Below are 14,580 nucleotides of genomic sequence, written 5' to 3'. Positions count from 1 at the left end.
GGTGGCTCTAAAATCTGTACTAAACCATACTCTCTCTTCTGTACTCCTTTTCTATGTTAACTAATGTTGTCTTATTTTAATAACTTATTTTGTCTTTTATTTTTCTTTTCTTCATTATGTAAAGCACTTTGAGCTATTTTTTGTATGAAAATGTGCTATATAAATAAATGTTGTTATTTTAGTTATAAACTAATATGCTGATCTGCCAATTACTCATAATAAGCAAAAATTCAACACATCTGATCCACTAATAAAAAACTGGTGTATCATTAAAGTGGTTGACATTCTTGGCAATTACTGTAGCGTCCAAAAAGTGGTTGAAAATTGCCATAAAATGGTTGCCAATGGCAACAGTTATTGTCAAGTCCTATACTAGGTGTTAATGTTGTAGCCAATAATAATTATCATAATGAAAAAATTTACTGAAGACAATGATCATCACAATGCATAGTAAAGTTATTTCGATCAGGTTTTTTAGGGCCAACACCAATATCATGTTACTGGATTGACAAATTACGATTTTTTTTCTTTTACCACTTTAAAAAAAAAAAACCTTTAAGCTTCAGCATAAGGAGGCACAGAAGAGCCTAATGTTCCATATTAAAATGTTAACTTTGGTATTTTTGTAATTAAACTACAGACCATGGGTTTTACGCTCCTTTTTTATTAACAAAATTAATTCTGTAGGCTTACTGTTTATTGACCAAAAAAAGCTAAAGTTAATAAAATTCTCTAAATTCAAACTTTAAATAATAAAATATGTAGAAAAAATATTTATTAAAATATGTGGCATTAAAGAAAATAAAATATTCTCATACTTACAAGCTGACATTGTTCCAATTTCTTCTGTATTCTACTTATCTTAATCAAAGCTCCTTTAACACTGGAATTCCTGAAGCCTACGAAAAAACTCAGTCCAGGTCTACCTTAAATCCCTTTGCAACTCTCCACCAGCATCTTTTGTTCTGTAAATGCTTCCATCAGCACAAGCAGCCTGCTGTCCCCATCCCCCACCCCATGTGACGGAGCTCAGCTCAGGCAAAAACTTCTCCCGGCACAAGCCAAGGCTCCTTATTTGCGTGTGAAATCTGGAGTTGTATAGGGTAAACAGTATATCGTTATTTGGAATACATGCATTTCATGTGTGTTCCGTGTCTACAAAGATCAGGGTAAGTGTGGGATGAAAGGAAATGCTAGAAATGCTGAACCCATACCTAAAGCAGAATTTTTTCATGTTACATTAATTATTACATTGAAGTGTGTAATGTGTGAAGACTCTAGTCCAAATACCAAATAAACGTGCGCTTTTATTCAAGAATATAACCAAAAAAAAAACAACATTTAATTTACATGTGGATCTCAATGAATTAAAAACTCAAGCTCAAATGTCAATCAACAGGTACACGTATCCTTGAATGGTGCAGAGGTAACAACTGCTGCCTTATAACCTGAAGGTCCTGGGTTCAAGACTGAACGATCCGCATTTTAAATAGTGAGCTGCTATTATTATTATTACTACAATATCATTAAAACATACATTTGATTTGAGTCTGTAACACCCGGTGTAAATTTTGGCTACTTGTATAAGTTAGCACTTGTTTATTTATTAATCAAATTTATTCTCTCAGTGACGTTCATGTGGTACAACAAACTTGCTTCCCCCTCTTTGAGTTGATGGCATTTATCTCCATTCTTTTCACAAAAACAGCGCTGTGGCTGATGCCTGCTCAGAACTATGTTTTGTACCGGTAATCAAAGATACGATGTCCCGTGACCGCTATCAGACTGGACAAAGGCAGGACTTTAGCAACAGACAGCTTCTTAATAATAATATTGTGATTATTATTAATAATAACAATAATAATACCAGCGCACTACTCAAAATGCGGAGTGCTCGGTCCTGAACCCGGGACCTTCTGGTTCTTACCTCTGCACCATTCAAGAATACATGTAAACTCCCTGTCAATTGACATTTGAGCTTGAGTTTTTAAAAAAAGCGCACGTGTTTGATATTTGGACTAAAGCCTTCACACATTATACACTTCATGTCATTATTAATGTAACAAGGAAAAAAATTCTGCTTTATGTATGTGTTCAGCATTTCCTTTCATCCTGCACTTACCTAGACCTTTGTAGACACAGAACACAAATGAAATGCATGTATTCCGAACGACGATATACTGTATTATTTACCCTATACAACTCCAGGCACATCTCATATGCAGATAAGGATGCTTGACTTGAGCTGGGAGAAGTTTTTGCCCGAGCTGAGCTCCGTCAAGGTGGGGGATGAGACAGCAGGCTGCTTGCTGCTTGTGCTGATCGAGGCATTTACAAAGCAAAAGATGCTGATGGAGAGGTGCAAAGGGATTTAAGGTGGGCCGGGATTACAAGTTTTTTTGTAGGCGTCAGTAATTCTAGTGTTAAAAAAAGTAATTTTCACCATGTGTCTAACAAAAAAGTATATACATTTTTACACATTGATTAAATAAATTGATACTGCCAGTAAAACACCACTTAAATGTAAATATACCATGCACTTCTAGGTTTTAATAATTTTAATCATTAATTGCATTACAGCTTTTTTACTTTTCAAATATACATTTACTGTATCCATACAGGTTTTTTTTTTTATTATTTGCTTTTCAGTGTACCCAGCAGACATTCCTAATTCTTCAGGTATAATCATAAATATGTACAGTGATCCCTCGCTATATCGCGCTTCGACTTTCGCGGCTTCACTCCATCGCGGATTTTAAATGTAAGCATATCTAAATATATATCACAGATTTTTCGCTGGTTCGTGGATTTCCACGGACAATGGGTCTTTCAATTTATGTTACATGCTTCCTCAGTTGGTTTGCCCAGTTGATTTCATACAAGGGACGCTATTGGCAGATGGCTGAGAAGCTACCCAATCAGAGCACGTATTACATATTAAATAAAACTCCTCAATGATACGCGATATGCTTCCCGCGCGCTGCTTCGCACACTTAAAAGCTCTAACAGCCCGTATTGATTTTTAATTTATTGCTTTTCTCTGTCTCTCTCACTCTTTCTGAGAAATACAGGCAGATACTTATCCATCATGCAATACCATCAGGGAGGCGTATGATTGGCCCCATTATCTGCTCCTGACGGAGGGGGTGTGAGCAGAGGGGCTGTTTGCACAGTGGCTGTTTGCTTAGAAGATACGGACACGCCTGCAAAAAAAAAAATGCTGAAAGGCTACCTTCACATTGATCCCTTCATTGCGGCGCTTTATCGCGGTGCTTACATACTTAAAAGCGCAACAGCCCTATTGATATTTGATTGTTTACTTTACTCTCTCTCTCTCTGACATTCTCCGCTCCTGACGCGCACCTTGAAGAGGAAGATATGTTTGCATTCTTTTAATTGTGAGAAAGAACTGTCATCTCTGTCTTGTCATGGAGCACAGTTTAGTCAAAAGTTTAAAGGGTGTTATTTCATGTCTAGAGGGCTCTAATAATGTTAAAAAACGTATTTAGAAGGTCGTAAACAGGTTTTTAATGCTCTAACTGCAAAAATATTAGATTTATAAATAAAGAATCCTACTTCTTGGAAATTCATTTATCTGTCTGGAGCAGATCAACCACTATAAACGAGGGTTTACTGTATAACTGTGCCGAGAATATTTATAAACAATGTGGGAGAGTTTCTAAGAGCTTAAAATATATAAAAATAACCATACAAACATATGGTTTCTACTTCGCGGATTTTCACCTATTGCGGGGGGTTCTGGAACGCAACCCCCGCAATCGAGGAGGGATTACTGTATTACCATTTTAATTATGCAGTACATGTTTCTTACCAACACGTATACTGTATGACACAAACACATAAACACACTACAAACCTTTGGACAAGCTGCAAGTGTTCATTAGATGTTTATGAAGAAGACAAGGCAAACACGCTTAACAAGTTTACAAGTAAAACTGACAGGTTTTTCCGTTAACCTAACAAGGCTACTATTTAGTAAGCAGCAATTTCAAATTCTTCTTTATCTCTTATTTTTCTAAATAATAATGTGAGCTACTGACCATCCAAACTCAGACAAGCAGTGTTCATTTTAAAGGACAAAATAAAAAATAGCTTTACTTGCTGTTAACGTAAGTGCACAGGACAACTCCCCCATTTTCTTTTTCTCGGTTTATAATACCACTTTCTTTAATATGAAAGCTAATATTCCAATCTTCTTTCTCTGTGGTAAAGTTTGCCCTACTGATCTCTGTTTATAGGAAGCTTGCAGCAAAAAACTACGAAAATAACTTGTGCAAGGAGCACTACATCTAAACTACAGTAAAGCTTAGAAAATCAGATGCTGAAAAAATATTTTTTTGTGAGTGGTCAATTTCCTGATGACCTATCTGGTCTTTTATAGTGAAAATCAGAAGAGTTAAATTTATATATATATACAGTATATATATATATATATATATCAGACCACAGCACCTATATATATATATATATATATATATATATATATATATATATATATATTCTATATATATAGATATATATATATATATACCTTCTCTCCCAGCTTCTTGCTAATGGTTTTGTAGCCCATTCCAGCCTTGTGCATCACAGGGACCATTTTCTCCAATGAATGACTAGTTAAGACAGGTGTCCTTATAAACATTTTATTGGTATAGAGAACCAAAAGGTGTTCAGCACTTTTTTTTGTACTTTTTCACAGTGCTGTGAAAGATTAACAATTAAATGTGAACTTTAAACAAGAATGTGAATGTAGTTTCAAACTCTTAGATGAATTTGAAAATATTCAAATAAATAAATATTTTTTATATTTAACATTTATGCCTCAATTACTGCCTCAGAGGATAGGCCTCGACATCAATAAAAACTACAAAGAGAGATGGCAGAAAATCTGAGGTTGTAGGATAGGAAGGTACATCAGGAGGTAGGACACAAGGTGGCAACGTCAACCATGACCTTATGTGGTACACAACATTTAAATAATGGATTACATGCCTTACTGGGGCCCAATTTTGGATTGGCATGACTGAGATGAAATGAGCAGTAGCATTCTGTACATAGCAAAGTTTATTTAAGGTTTTGTTTACAGTGTAATAGAAGATGGTGGTGATGGTGTACTAATGCAAAATTGTAATTATGAAGACATGCCCATGGGATTAAGAAACAGAGCTGGTCTTGAGAATACAACATGTCAGAAATGCAAGAAGGATGACTTGATATTATTAACACCACCTCTAAATAATGCAACAAATATTAAATTAACCTGAGTTCTTAAAGGATACCAGCAAAGATGAGGGGTAAAACTAAAAGGAAGCATTCCAGCCCATATTACACATTTGTAATAAATCGTGTAATCAACACTAATCAAAATTTTTTCACACATCTCTGCTTTCAAAAAAACTAGTTATTTTATTGCCTTACATCAAAAGATAAAGATAAAGAAAAGATTCTGTGAGAAAAAAAAACAAAAAGATTACAGGTCAACAACATGCATGAGTATAATTTGGTCAAGATTTTTACTTTTTTCTCTTTTCTCTATATTCAGAGAAGCGATTTCAATAACATCTTTTACAACAAACAGAAAAAGGTTAGAATATAAAACAGTTCAAATAATGACAGGGAATAAAACCTCATTTGCCATGTAATATAAATTAATCATACAACTGACCTTGTAATTTCCTCTTATCGGCCATGACTCCCTCAGGAGAAGAATTTCTTCATACCTTCAGATGCTTTGAGCAGAGCTACAGATGAAAAAATGGAGAAAAGCAATTTTTTTTCATTACAAGTCTGACAAAGTCACCTCTTCAAAGGCAGTAGATAATGTTATCAAAAGAGTATAATTACAAAGAAAATTTCAAAGGTCCAAGGAAGTGTTTTGGGGGATATAAACATATAATGCTTGAAGAAAGTCTATCATCAAAATCTGGAAGCAAACTGAATATTAATTGAAAATACAACATTTAATGACAGGAGAAAAACAAACCCCAAATATTTATACTTGTATATATATTGAATTAAATTCATTTTTTGCCTCAGAATTCTACACTCAACACCCCATAATGACAACATGAAAAAAGTCTACTTGAGGTTTTTGCAAATTTATTAAAATAAAAAAACTGAGAAATCACATGTATGTAAGTATTCACAGCCTTTGCTCAATACTTTGTCGACACACCTTTGGCAGCAATTACAGCCTCAAGTCTTTTTGAATAGGATGCCACAAGCTTGGCACACCTATCCTTGGCCAGTTTTGCCCATTCCTCTTTGCAGCACCTCTCAAGCTCCATCAGGTTGGATGGGAAGTGTCAGTGCACAGCCATTTTAAGATCTCTCCAGAGATGTTCAATCGGATTCAAGTCTGAGCTCTGGCTGGGCCACTCAAGGACATTCACAGAGTTGTCCTGAAGCCACTCCTTTGATATCTTGGCTGTGTGCTTAGGGTCGTTGTCCTGCTGAAAGATGAGCCGTCACCCCAGTCTGAGGTAAATAGCGCTCTGGAGTAGGTTTTCATCCAGGAGGTCTCTGAAAATTGCTGCAGTCATATTTCCCTTTATCCTGCTTAGTCTCCCAGTTTCTGCTGCTGAAACACATCCCCACAGCATGATGCTTCCACCACCATGCTTCACTGTAGGGATGGTATTAGCCTGGTGATGAGCGGTGCCTGATTTCCTCCAAACGTGATGCCTGGCATTCATACCAAAGAGTTCAATCTTTGTCTCATCAGACAAGAGAATTTTGTTTCTCATGGTCTGAGTCCTTCAGGTGCCTTTTGGCAAACTCCAGGCGGGCTGCCATGTGCCTTTTACTAAAGAGTGGCTTCCGTCTGGCCACTCTACCATACAGGCCTGATTGGTGGATTGCTGCAGAGATGGCGGTCCTTCTGGAAGGTTCTCCTCTCTCCACAGAGGACCTCTGGAGCTCTGACAGAGTGACCATCGGGTTCTTGGTCACCTCCCTGACAAAGGCCCTTCTCCCCTGATCGCTCAGTTTAGATGACCAGCCAGCTCTAGGAAGAGTCCTGGTGGTTTCAAACTTCTTCCACTTATGGATGATGGAGGCCACTGTGCTCATTGGGACCTTCAAAGCAGCAGAAATTTTTCTGTAACCTTCACCAGATTTGTGCCTCGAGACAATCCTGTCTTGGAGGTCTACAGACAATTCCTTTGACTTCATGCTTGGTTTGTGCTCTGACAAACTGTCAACTGTAGGACCTTATATAGACAGGTGTGTGCCTTTCTAAATCATGTCCAATCAACTGAATTTACCACAGGAGGACTCCAATTAAGCTGCAGAAACATCCCAAGGATGATCAGGGGAAACAGAATGCTCCTGAGCTCAATTTTGAGTTTCATGGCAAAGGCTGTGAATACTTATGTACATGTGCTCAATTTTTTTTTTTTTAATAAATTTGCAAAAACCTCAAGTAAACTTTTTTCACGTTGTCATTATGGGGTGGTTGTGTGTAGAATTCTGAGGAAATAAATTAATTTAATCCATTTTGGAATAAGACTGTAACATAACAAAATGTGGAAAAAGTGATGCGCTGTGAATACTTTCTGGATGCACTGTGTGTGTGTGTATATATATATATATATATATATATATATACACACATACATACATATATATACATATATACATATACATATATATATATATATATATATATATACATATACATATACATATACATATATACATATACACACATACATACAGTGGCTTGCAAAAGTATTCGTAAGAAAGCCATTGTTAACAGAAAACCATAAGTAGTCCCGTTTGCGGTTTGCCACAAGCCATGTGGGGGACACAGCACACATGTGGAAGAAGGTGCTCTGGTCAGATGAGACCAAAATGGAACTTTTTGGCCAAAATGCAAAACACTATGTGTGGCAGAAAACTAACACTGCACATCACTCTGAACACACCATCCCCACTGTCAAATATGGTGGTGGCAGCATCATGCTCTGGGGGTGCTTCTCTTCAGCAGGGACAGGGAAGCTGGTCAGAGTTGATGGGAAGATGGATGGAGCCAAATACAGGGCAATCTTGGAAGAAAACCTCTTGGAGTCTGCAAAAGACTTGAGACTGGGGCGGAGGTTCACCTTCCAGCAGGACAACAACCCTAAACATAAAGCAAGGGCAACAATGGAATGGTTTAAAACAAAACATATCCATGTGTTAGAATGGCCCAGTCAAAGTCCAGATCTAAATCCAATCGAGAATCTGTGGCAAGATCTGAAAACTGCTGTTCACAAACGCTGTCCATCTAATCTGACTGAGCTGGAGCTGTTTTGCAAAGAAGAATGGGCAAGGATTTCAGTCTCTAGATGTACAAAGCTGGTAGAGACATACCCTAAAAGACTGGCAGCTGTAATTGCAGCAAAAGGTGGTTCTACCATGTATTGACTCAGGGGGCTGAATAATTACGCACACCCCACTTTTCAGTTATTTATTTGTAAAAATTTTTTGGAATCATGTATGATTTTCATTCCACTTCTCACGTGTACACCACTTTGTATTGGTCTTTCACGTGGAATTCCAATAAAATTGATTCATGTTTGTGGCTGTAATGTGACAAAATGTGGAAAAGTTCAAGGGGGCCGAATACTTTTGCAAGCCATTGTGTGTGTGTGTGTATATATATATATATATATATATATATATATATATATATATATATATATACACACACACACACACATACAAATACAAATACATATACAGTGGTGTGAAAAACTATTTGCCCCTTCCTGATTTCTTATTCTTTTGCATGTTTGTCACACAAAATGTTTCTGATCATCAAACACATTTAACCATTAGTCAAATATAACACAAGTAAACACAAAATGCAGTTTTTAAATGATGTTTTTTATTATTTAGGGAGAAAAAAAAATCCAAACCTACATGGCCCTGTGTGAAAAAGTAATTGCCCCCTGAACCTAATAACTGGTTGGGCCACCCTTAGCAGCAATAACTGCAATCAAGCGTTTGCGATAACTTGCAATGAGTCTTTTACAGTGCTCTGAAGAAATTTTTGGCCCACTCATCTTTGCAGAATTGTTGTAATTCAGCTTTATTTGAGGGTTTTCTAGCATGAACAGCCTTTTTAAGGTCATGCCATAGCATCTCAGTTGGATTCAGGTCAGGACTTTGACTAGGCCACTCCAAAGTCTTCATTTTGTTTTTCTTCAGCCATTCAGAGGTGGATTTGCTGGTGTGTTTTGGGTCATTGTCCTGTTGCAGCACCCAAGATCGCTTCAGCTTGAGTTGACGAACAGATGGCTGGACATTCTCCTTCAGGATTTTTTGGTAGACAGTAAAATTCATGGTTCCATCTATCACAGCAAGCCTTCCAGGTCCTGAAGCAGCAAAACAACCCCAGACCATCACACTACCACCACCATATTTTACTGTTGGTATGATGTTCTTTTTCTGAAATGCTGTGTTCCTTTTACGCCAGATGTAACGGGACATTTGCCTTCCAAAAGTTCAACTTTTGTCTCATCAGTCCACAAGGTATTTTCCCAAAAGTCTTGGCAATCATTGAGATGTTTCTTAGCAAAATTGAGACGAGCCCTAATGTTCTTTTTGCTTAACAGTGGTTTGCGTCTTGGAAATCTGCCATGCAGGCCGTTTTTGCCCAGTCTCTTTCTTATGGTGGAGTCGTAAACACTGACCTTAATTGAGGCAAGTGAGGCCTGCAGTTCTTTAGACGTTGTCCTGGGGTCTTTTGTGACCTCTCGGATGAGTCGTCTCTGCGCTCTTGGGGTAATTTTGGTCGGCCGGCCACTCCAGGGAAGGTTCACCACTGTTCCATGTTTTTGCCATTTGTGGATAATGGCACTCACTGTGGTTCGCTGAAGTCCCAAAGCTTTAGAAATGGCTTTATAACCTTTACCAGACTGATAGATCTCAGTTACTTCTGTTCTCATTTGTTCCTGAATTTCTTTGGATCTTGGCATGATGTCTAGCTTTTGAGGTGCTTTTGGTCTACTTCTCTGTGTCAGGCAGCTCCTATTTAAGTGATTTCTTGATTGAAACAGGTGTGGCAGTAATCAGGCCTGGGGGTGGCTACGGAAATTGAACTCAGGTGTGATACACCACAGTTAGGTTATTTTTTAACAAGGGAGCAATTACTTTTTCACACAGGGCCATGTAGGTTTGGATTTTTTTTCTCCCTAAATAATAAAAACCATCATTTAAAAACTTCATTTTGTGTTTACTTAATGGTTAAATGTGTTTGATGATCAGAAACATTTTGTGTGACAAACATGCAAAAGAATAAGAAATCAGGAAAGGGGCAAATAGTTTTTCGTACCACTGTACATATGTATGAACAACTCCATTACAACGAACTCCCAGGGACCTAAAGAAAATCTCGTAATGAGATTCTGTATTTGTTACTATAGTGGTTTCTTTAACTTGCGTCCAGGCGTTTGCAGTCATTTCAATAGTTTTTTTCGTGTTAATGTTAATCTCCTCCTGCCTACAAGTTATGCTGACGAGAATTTTTTTCAGCATTTCCTTGCCATAATACACTTCCCAAACCCAATGGCTGAAGCACTGCTATGCAATTGGGTGGGATGATTTCAACGCGAACATTATCTAAATGTGGAAGCATATTGTGTGGAAAACAGTTATCAATCAGAAGCCGAATCATTCTTTTCTTCTTCTTCATATTGTGATGTTTCTGAACACTTTTGGGATCCCCCACTCCCCACCCAACTGGAATGACACGCTGAAGTGCGTCCCGATGCGTGATTGCAGCGTCTGTGAAAGATTGTTTGTCCATTGCTGGGGCACGGCAATAGCAGGCTCACAGCGGTGCAGTGAGGTGCCACAGAAGCAAATCCTAAAAGATTGTGGGCGCGCTATAAGTCCCTGTCTTGCACCCCAAAACACTAGGCTTAGTCTCAGTACTTTAGCAAAGCCAGCTTTATTCAGCTTGAAACAGAAACGGCACACTTAGTTATTGTAGTGGGATCTGCCACTCTGCTATACTCACACACAGCAGTCAGGCAGGGTCGTGGCCAGATCAGTGATCAAGTAATCCTGTTACCTGTATTTACAATGTTCCTTGCATCACCCATCGATATCTTTTCCGTTTGCTGTAGCCTCTGCAACAGAAACAGTCTTCCATAGACGCGGAGATCGGACTTCGGGATGCTCTTTGGCGTGCTGTCTAGTTGGGGGAGGTCCCAAGAGTTTACAAACCTCCCTATTTTCTTGAATGAGTGCTACATTAATAGGAATGTTTCTTGAATGAGCATCACTGAACCACATAATGGCTTTTTCGATGTCTTCAAATGCAGCACTTCACATACGTTTGCAACCTGAGATTTTTCTCCTTTTTTTGCTCGGTCTTTCAAGAAAGTTGACAGCGTCGATGGCAAAATTCCGAATTCACTGGCAATGTTTTTTTTCTTTTTGCCGCAATCGAGACCTGCAAAAATGTACTTTTTTTTTTTCTAATATGACTGTTATCGTTTTTCGTGTCTGCCGTTTCTATAGGAGGATGACAATGAATTAAATTCTAATGGATGTTTTTCAAATGTCGACGAGCAAGAAGCAAAAGGTATGACTGAAAACCGCAGGAAACAAAAAAGGCAAAAAAAAAAAAAAGTACGGAGAAATTTCAAAGAAACAAAAAAAAAAATTACACTGTTTCTGTTTGGGGATCATTGTGCACAACTGAGTGGCGACCACATAACTAACTGCTCTGTGGATGATTCATTCAGGCATTTCAAGGTCTGTTGGGCACTTCGTTGTAATGAAAGTATCTGCTAAATGTACTTCGTAGTAACGAGATTTCTATAAACTCGCATCATATGAGGAAGCTGTCGGGACCATAAAAATACTTCATTGTAATGAAAATTTCGTTGTAAAGATAATCGTTGTAACGGAATTTTACCTGTGTGTGGGTGTGTGTGTGTGTGTGTATATATATATATATATATATATATATATATATATATATATATATATATATATATACATATACACACACATATACACACACTATATACAGTATAACTACAGCATATACAAAAATCCATATATCCTGTAAACTCAAATATGTTCATAGTATATTTGAGGCAAATTTGCTTTTTGGCAGTTTTAACTGTATATAAAAGTAGAACTGGGCTACTGGATCCTGTATGGATAATTATGTTGCTATCACATTTCACTGCAAATTTAATACACTTCAAGTGAAGGGAACAAAGCAGAATATTCTGAATTTCCCAATGGGATTAATAAAGTTTATCTAATCTTATATAAAGGACAACAACATGATCAGAATCATAATATTTATTCATGACTAGCTGATTACCCAATGGCTTCGCTTACTTAGTGCAAGGGAAAAAGTAAAATGTAGTATTTATAAAATAAGTTATTAAGTAGTAAAACATTTTGATAAAAGAATTTAAAGATCATATAAGAAGTGTATAAATTATTAAACAGTAAAACATTAACATTTAAGAAGATACATTGAGTACTACTGCAGTGGTTTTGGGTAAACTACCTGCTTGACAACCTTGAACTACGTGCCTGTGATTTAAGAGAAAAATTATTCTAAGAAATTTGGACGCTGCCCTTCCGTGCTTAACGGTCAGAAGGTCCAAACAATTCCCAAGTCCAATACTTTACATGAAAAGGTCGGTACATCTTCTTAGATGTAAACCCTTCATCTTCTTAAAAGAATTCATCACAAAAGCAATCATGAATGTTGCGGGGTTTTAGTGAACCAAACTCACCTTAAGGGAGAGTAAGTAGCCGTGCACCGCAATTAACCAAGAGATTCACGCTTCGATGGCGCTGATTACACTCATTCGCAAAGATTTCCACTGTCCAAGGAGCCGATGATGCACTTGAAGTGACACACATAGTGTGAGAAGAGAGGATGCTGCCCGAAACTGTGAAGCTGTCGACCCGGCAGAGCAGCCCGACATTCCGCCCCTCTCAGTGTCCACTTGGTTGTCACGACCCCTCGCCGCTGAAGGCGGTCTCATCTTCACATTGTTTACAGCGCGGCACAGTTAAAAAGTAGGCGTCCACAAACGAAGTGATTAGTTCCTGTATTATAATATGTTCTGTGGTCATACGTAATTTCTGTTTCGCGTGGTCATATGCAATTTCTGTTTCTATATATCTGTTTCTATATATATATATATATATATATATATATATCAGCTGTTGCCCCCATCAGGGCTAGATTGGGTGGATAGTATAAATTAAGCACTAAATACAATTATTTTTACATTAAACAAAAAGCAGCATACATTAGAAGATACAGTATGAAAATTTATAGATATCCTTAAATAATGCAAGACCAGAACCTGACAAACCATTACATTATTGTATTAAAAGACACAATTATTCAAATACTATTTTGTATGCCTTTAATTCAAACTAAATTGCTGATAATGTAATTAAATGTTTACAAAATTACAAATGTAAAGTAAAAAATCCTGATTCAAGTTTTCCAAACTGTGGCAATGTATGGTTTTAAAGGGTAAGATTCAACATTTGTCTGACAAAGATAGTACTAGGGTGTTGTACCATGTTAGCCATTATAGACATTGTGAGAAATTAAGAAAAAACGACACATTGTATTGGCTAAATAGAAAGATTACAATATGCAAGCTTTCAAGGCAACTCAGGCCCCTTCTTCAGGCAAGATATAAACCCTGAAGAATGGGCCCGAGTTTCCTTGAAAGCTTGTATATTGTAATCTTTCTAGTTAGCCAATAAAAGGTGTCGTTTTGCTTAACCTCTGACAAAGATATAATTAAATGAAGTTAAATGGGCCTTTACTAGCAACAAAGGGAGGAAAAGCTTTGCACAGTTTTCAAAAGAACACAAGAACTCAGCCAGCTAAAGTTAAAGTGATATAAAGCTTAAAATTTCACTTCAAATTGTGATAAATCAATGTCCAGTTTTTAGAATAAGTATTGTCCAAGGCTGAATACCATTATAGTGGCACAGCATGGAGTACAGTAGTTAAAAGGGCAAAAATAAAATAAGCAAACTAGAAGTATCATCGTCATGTTCATTTTAAATTTCAAATTCAACTGTCCTGTAATATATTTTTTCTTTATGAGTATCTGTTACAAATACCATGTTAACTGAATGTGGTAAAACATTTTACATGTCACAAATTAATTATGCTATACAACTTTATCAGTCTTCAGAGTTACCAAAAAAAATAGCATCAATCTTTTGTGAATTACCTAGGCTAAACTTTAACTGGTCCAGAAATTATATTTGGAAAAAGTGAAGATTTGAACAAAAAGACTTAATGAAATAAAAATACATTTAAAAACCTCAATGTTCAGAGTGAATAAAGGTAAAATAATTAGAAGTGAAAATGTAATAAAAAATATTTATTGTACTGTACTTCATATTCTCAATAAATGCAATCTTAAAATGAATAATAAATAAATAAAAACTCCAACACAAAAACATAACACCCACATTTATATTTCATGAGCTTTGTCAAAAAAATAGAAATATATTTTGACAAATTACATTCAACATTAAAATCTATTCTTCTCT

At 36.8% G+C, this 14,580-nt stretch overlaps 1 protein-coding gene across 3 annotated transcripts in view; it reads right to left on the bottom strand.

The window, feature by feature from the left end:
• cnot3a (CCR4-NOT transcription complex, subunit 3a) overlaps positions 1–14,580 on the bottom strand; it is a 120,373-nt gene that overhangs the window by 92,309 nt on the left and 13,484 nt on the right. For all 3 annotated transcript variants that reach the window (XM_039741670.1, XM_039741671.1, XM_039741672.1), the window contains exon 2: positions 5,687–5,762. In XM_039741670.1, coding sequence (XP_039597604.1) covers positions 5,687–5,711 — 25 coding nt within the window. In that variant the 5' untranslated portion in view covers positions 5,712–5,762. The remainder of the gene's footprint in view (positions 1–5,686; positions 5,763–14,580) is intronic.

The sequence above is a fragment of the Polypterus senegalus genome, chromosome 18 (assembly GCF_016835505.1).
Source record: "Polypterus senegalus isolate Bchr_013 chromosome 18, ASM1683550v1, whole genome shotgun sequence".
In the NCBI taxonomy this organism is placed as follows: Eukaryota; Metazoa; Chordata; class Cladistia; order Polypteriformes; family Polypteridae; genus Polypterus; species Polypterus senegalus.
The sequence above is the reverse complement of the archived record's forward strand: the minus strand, read 5'-3'. Positions and strand labels throughout refer to the sequence as shown.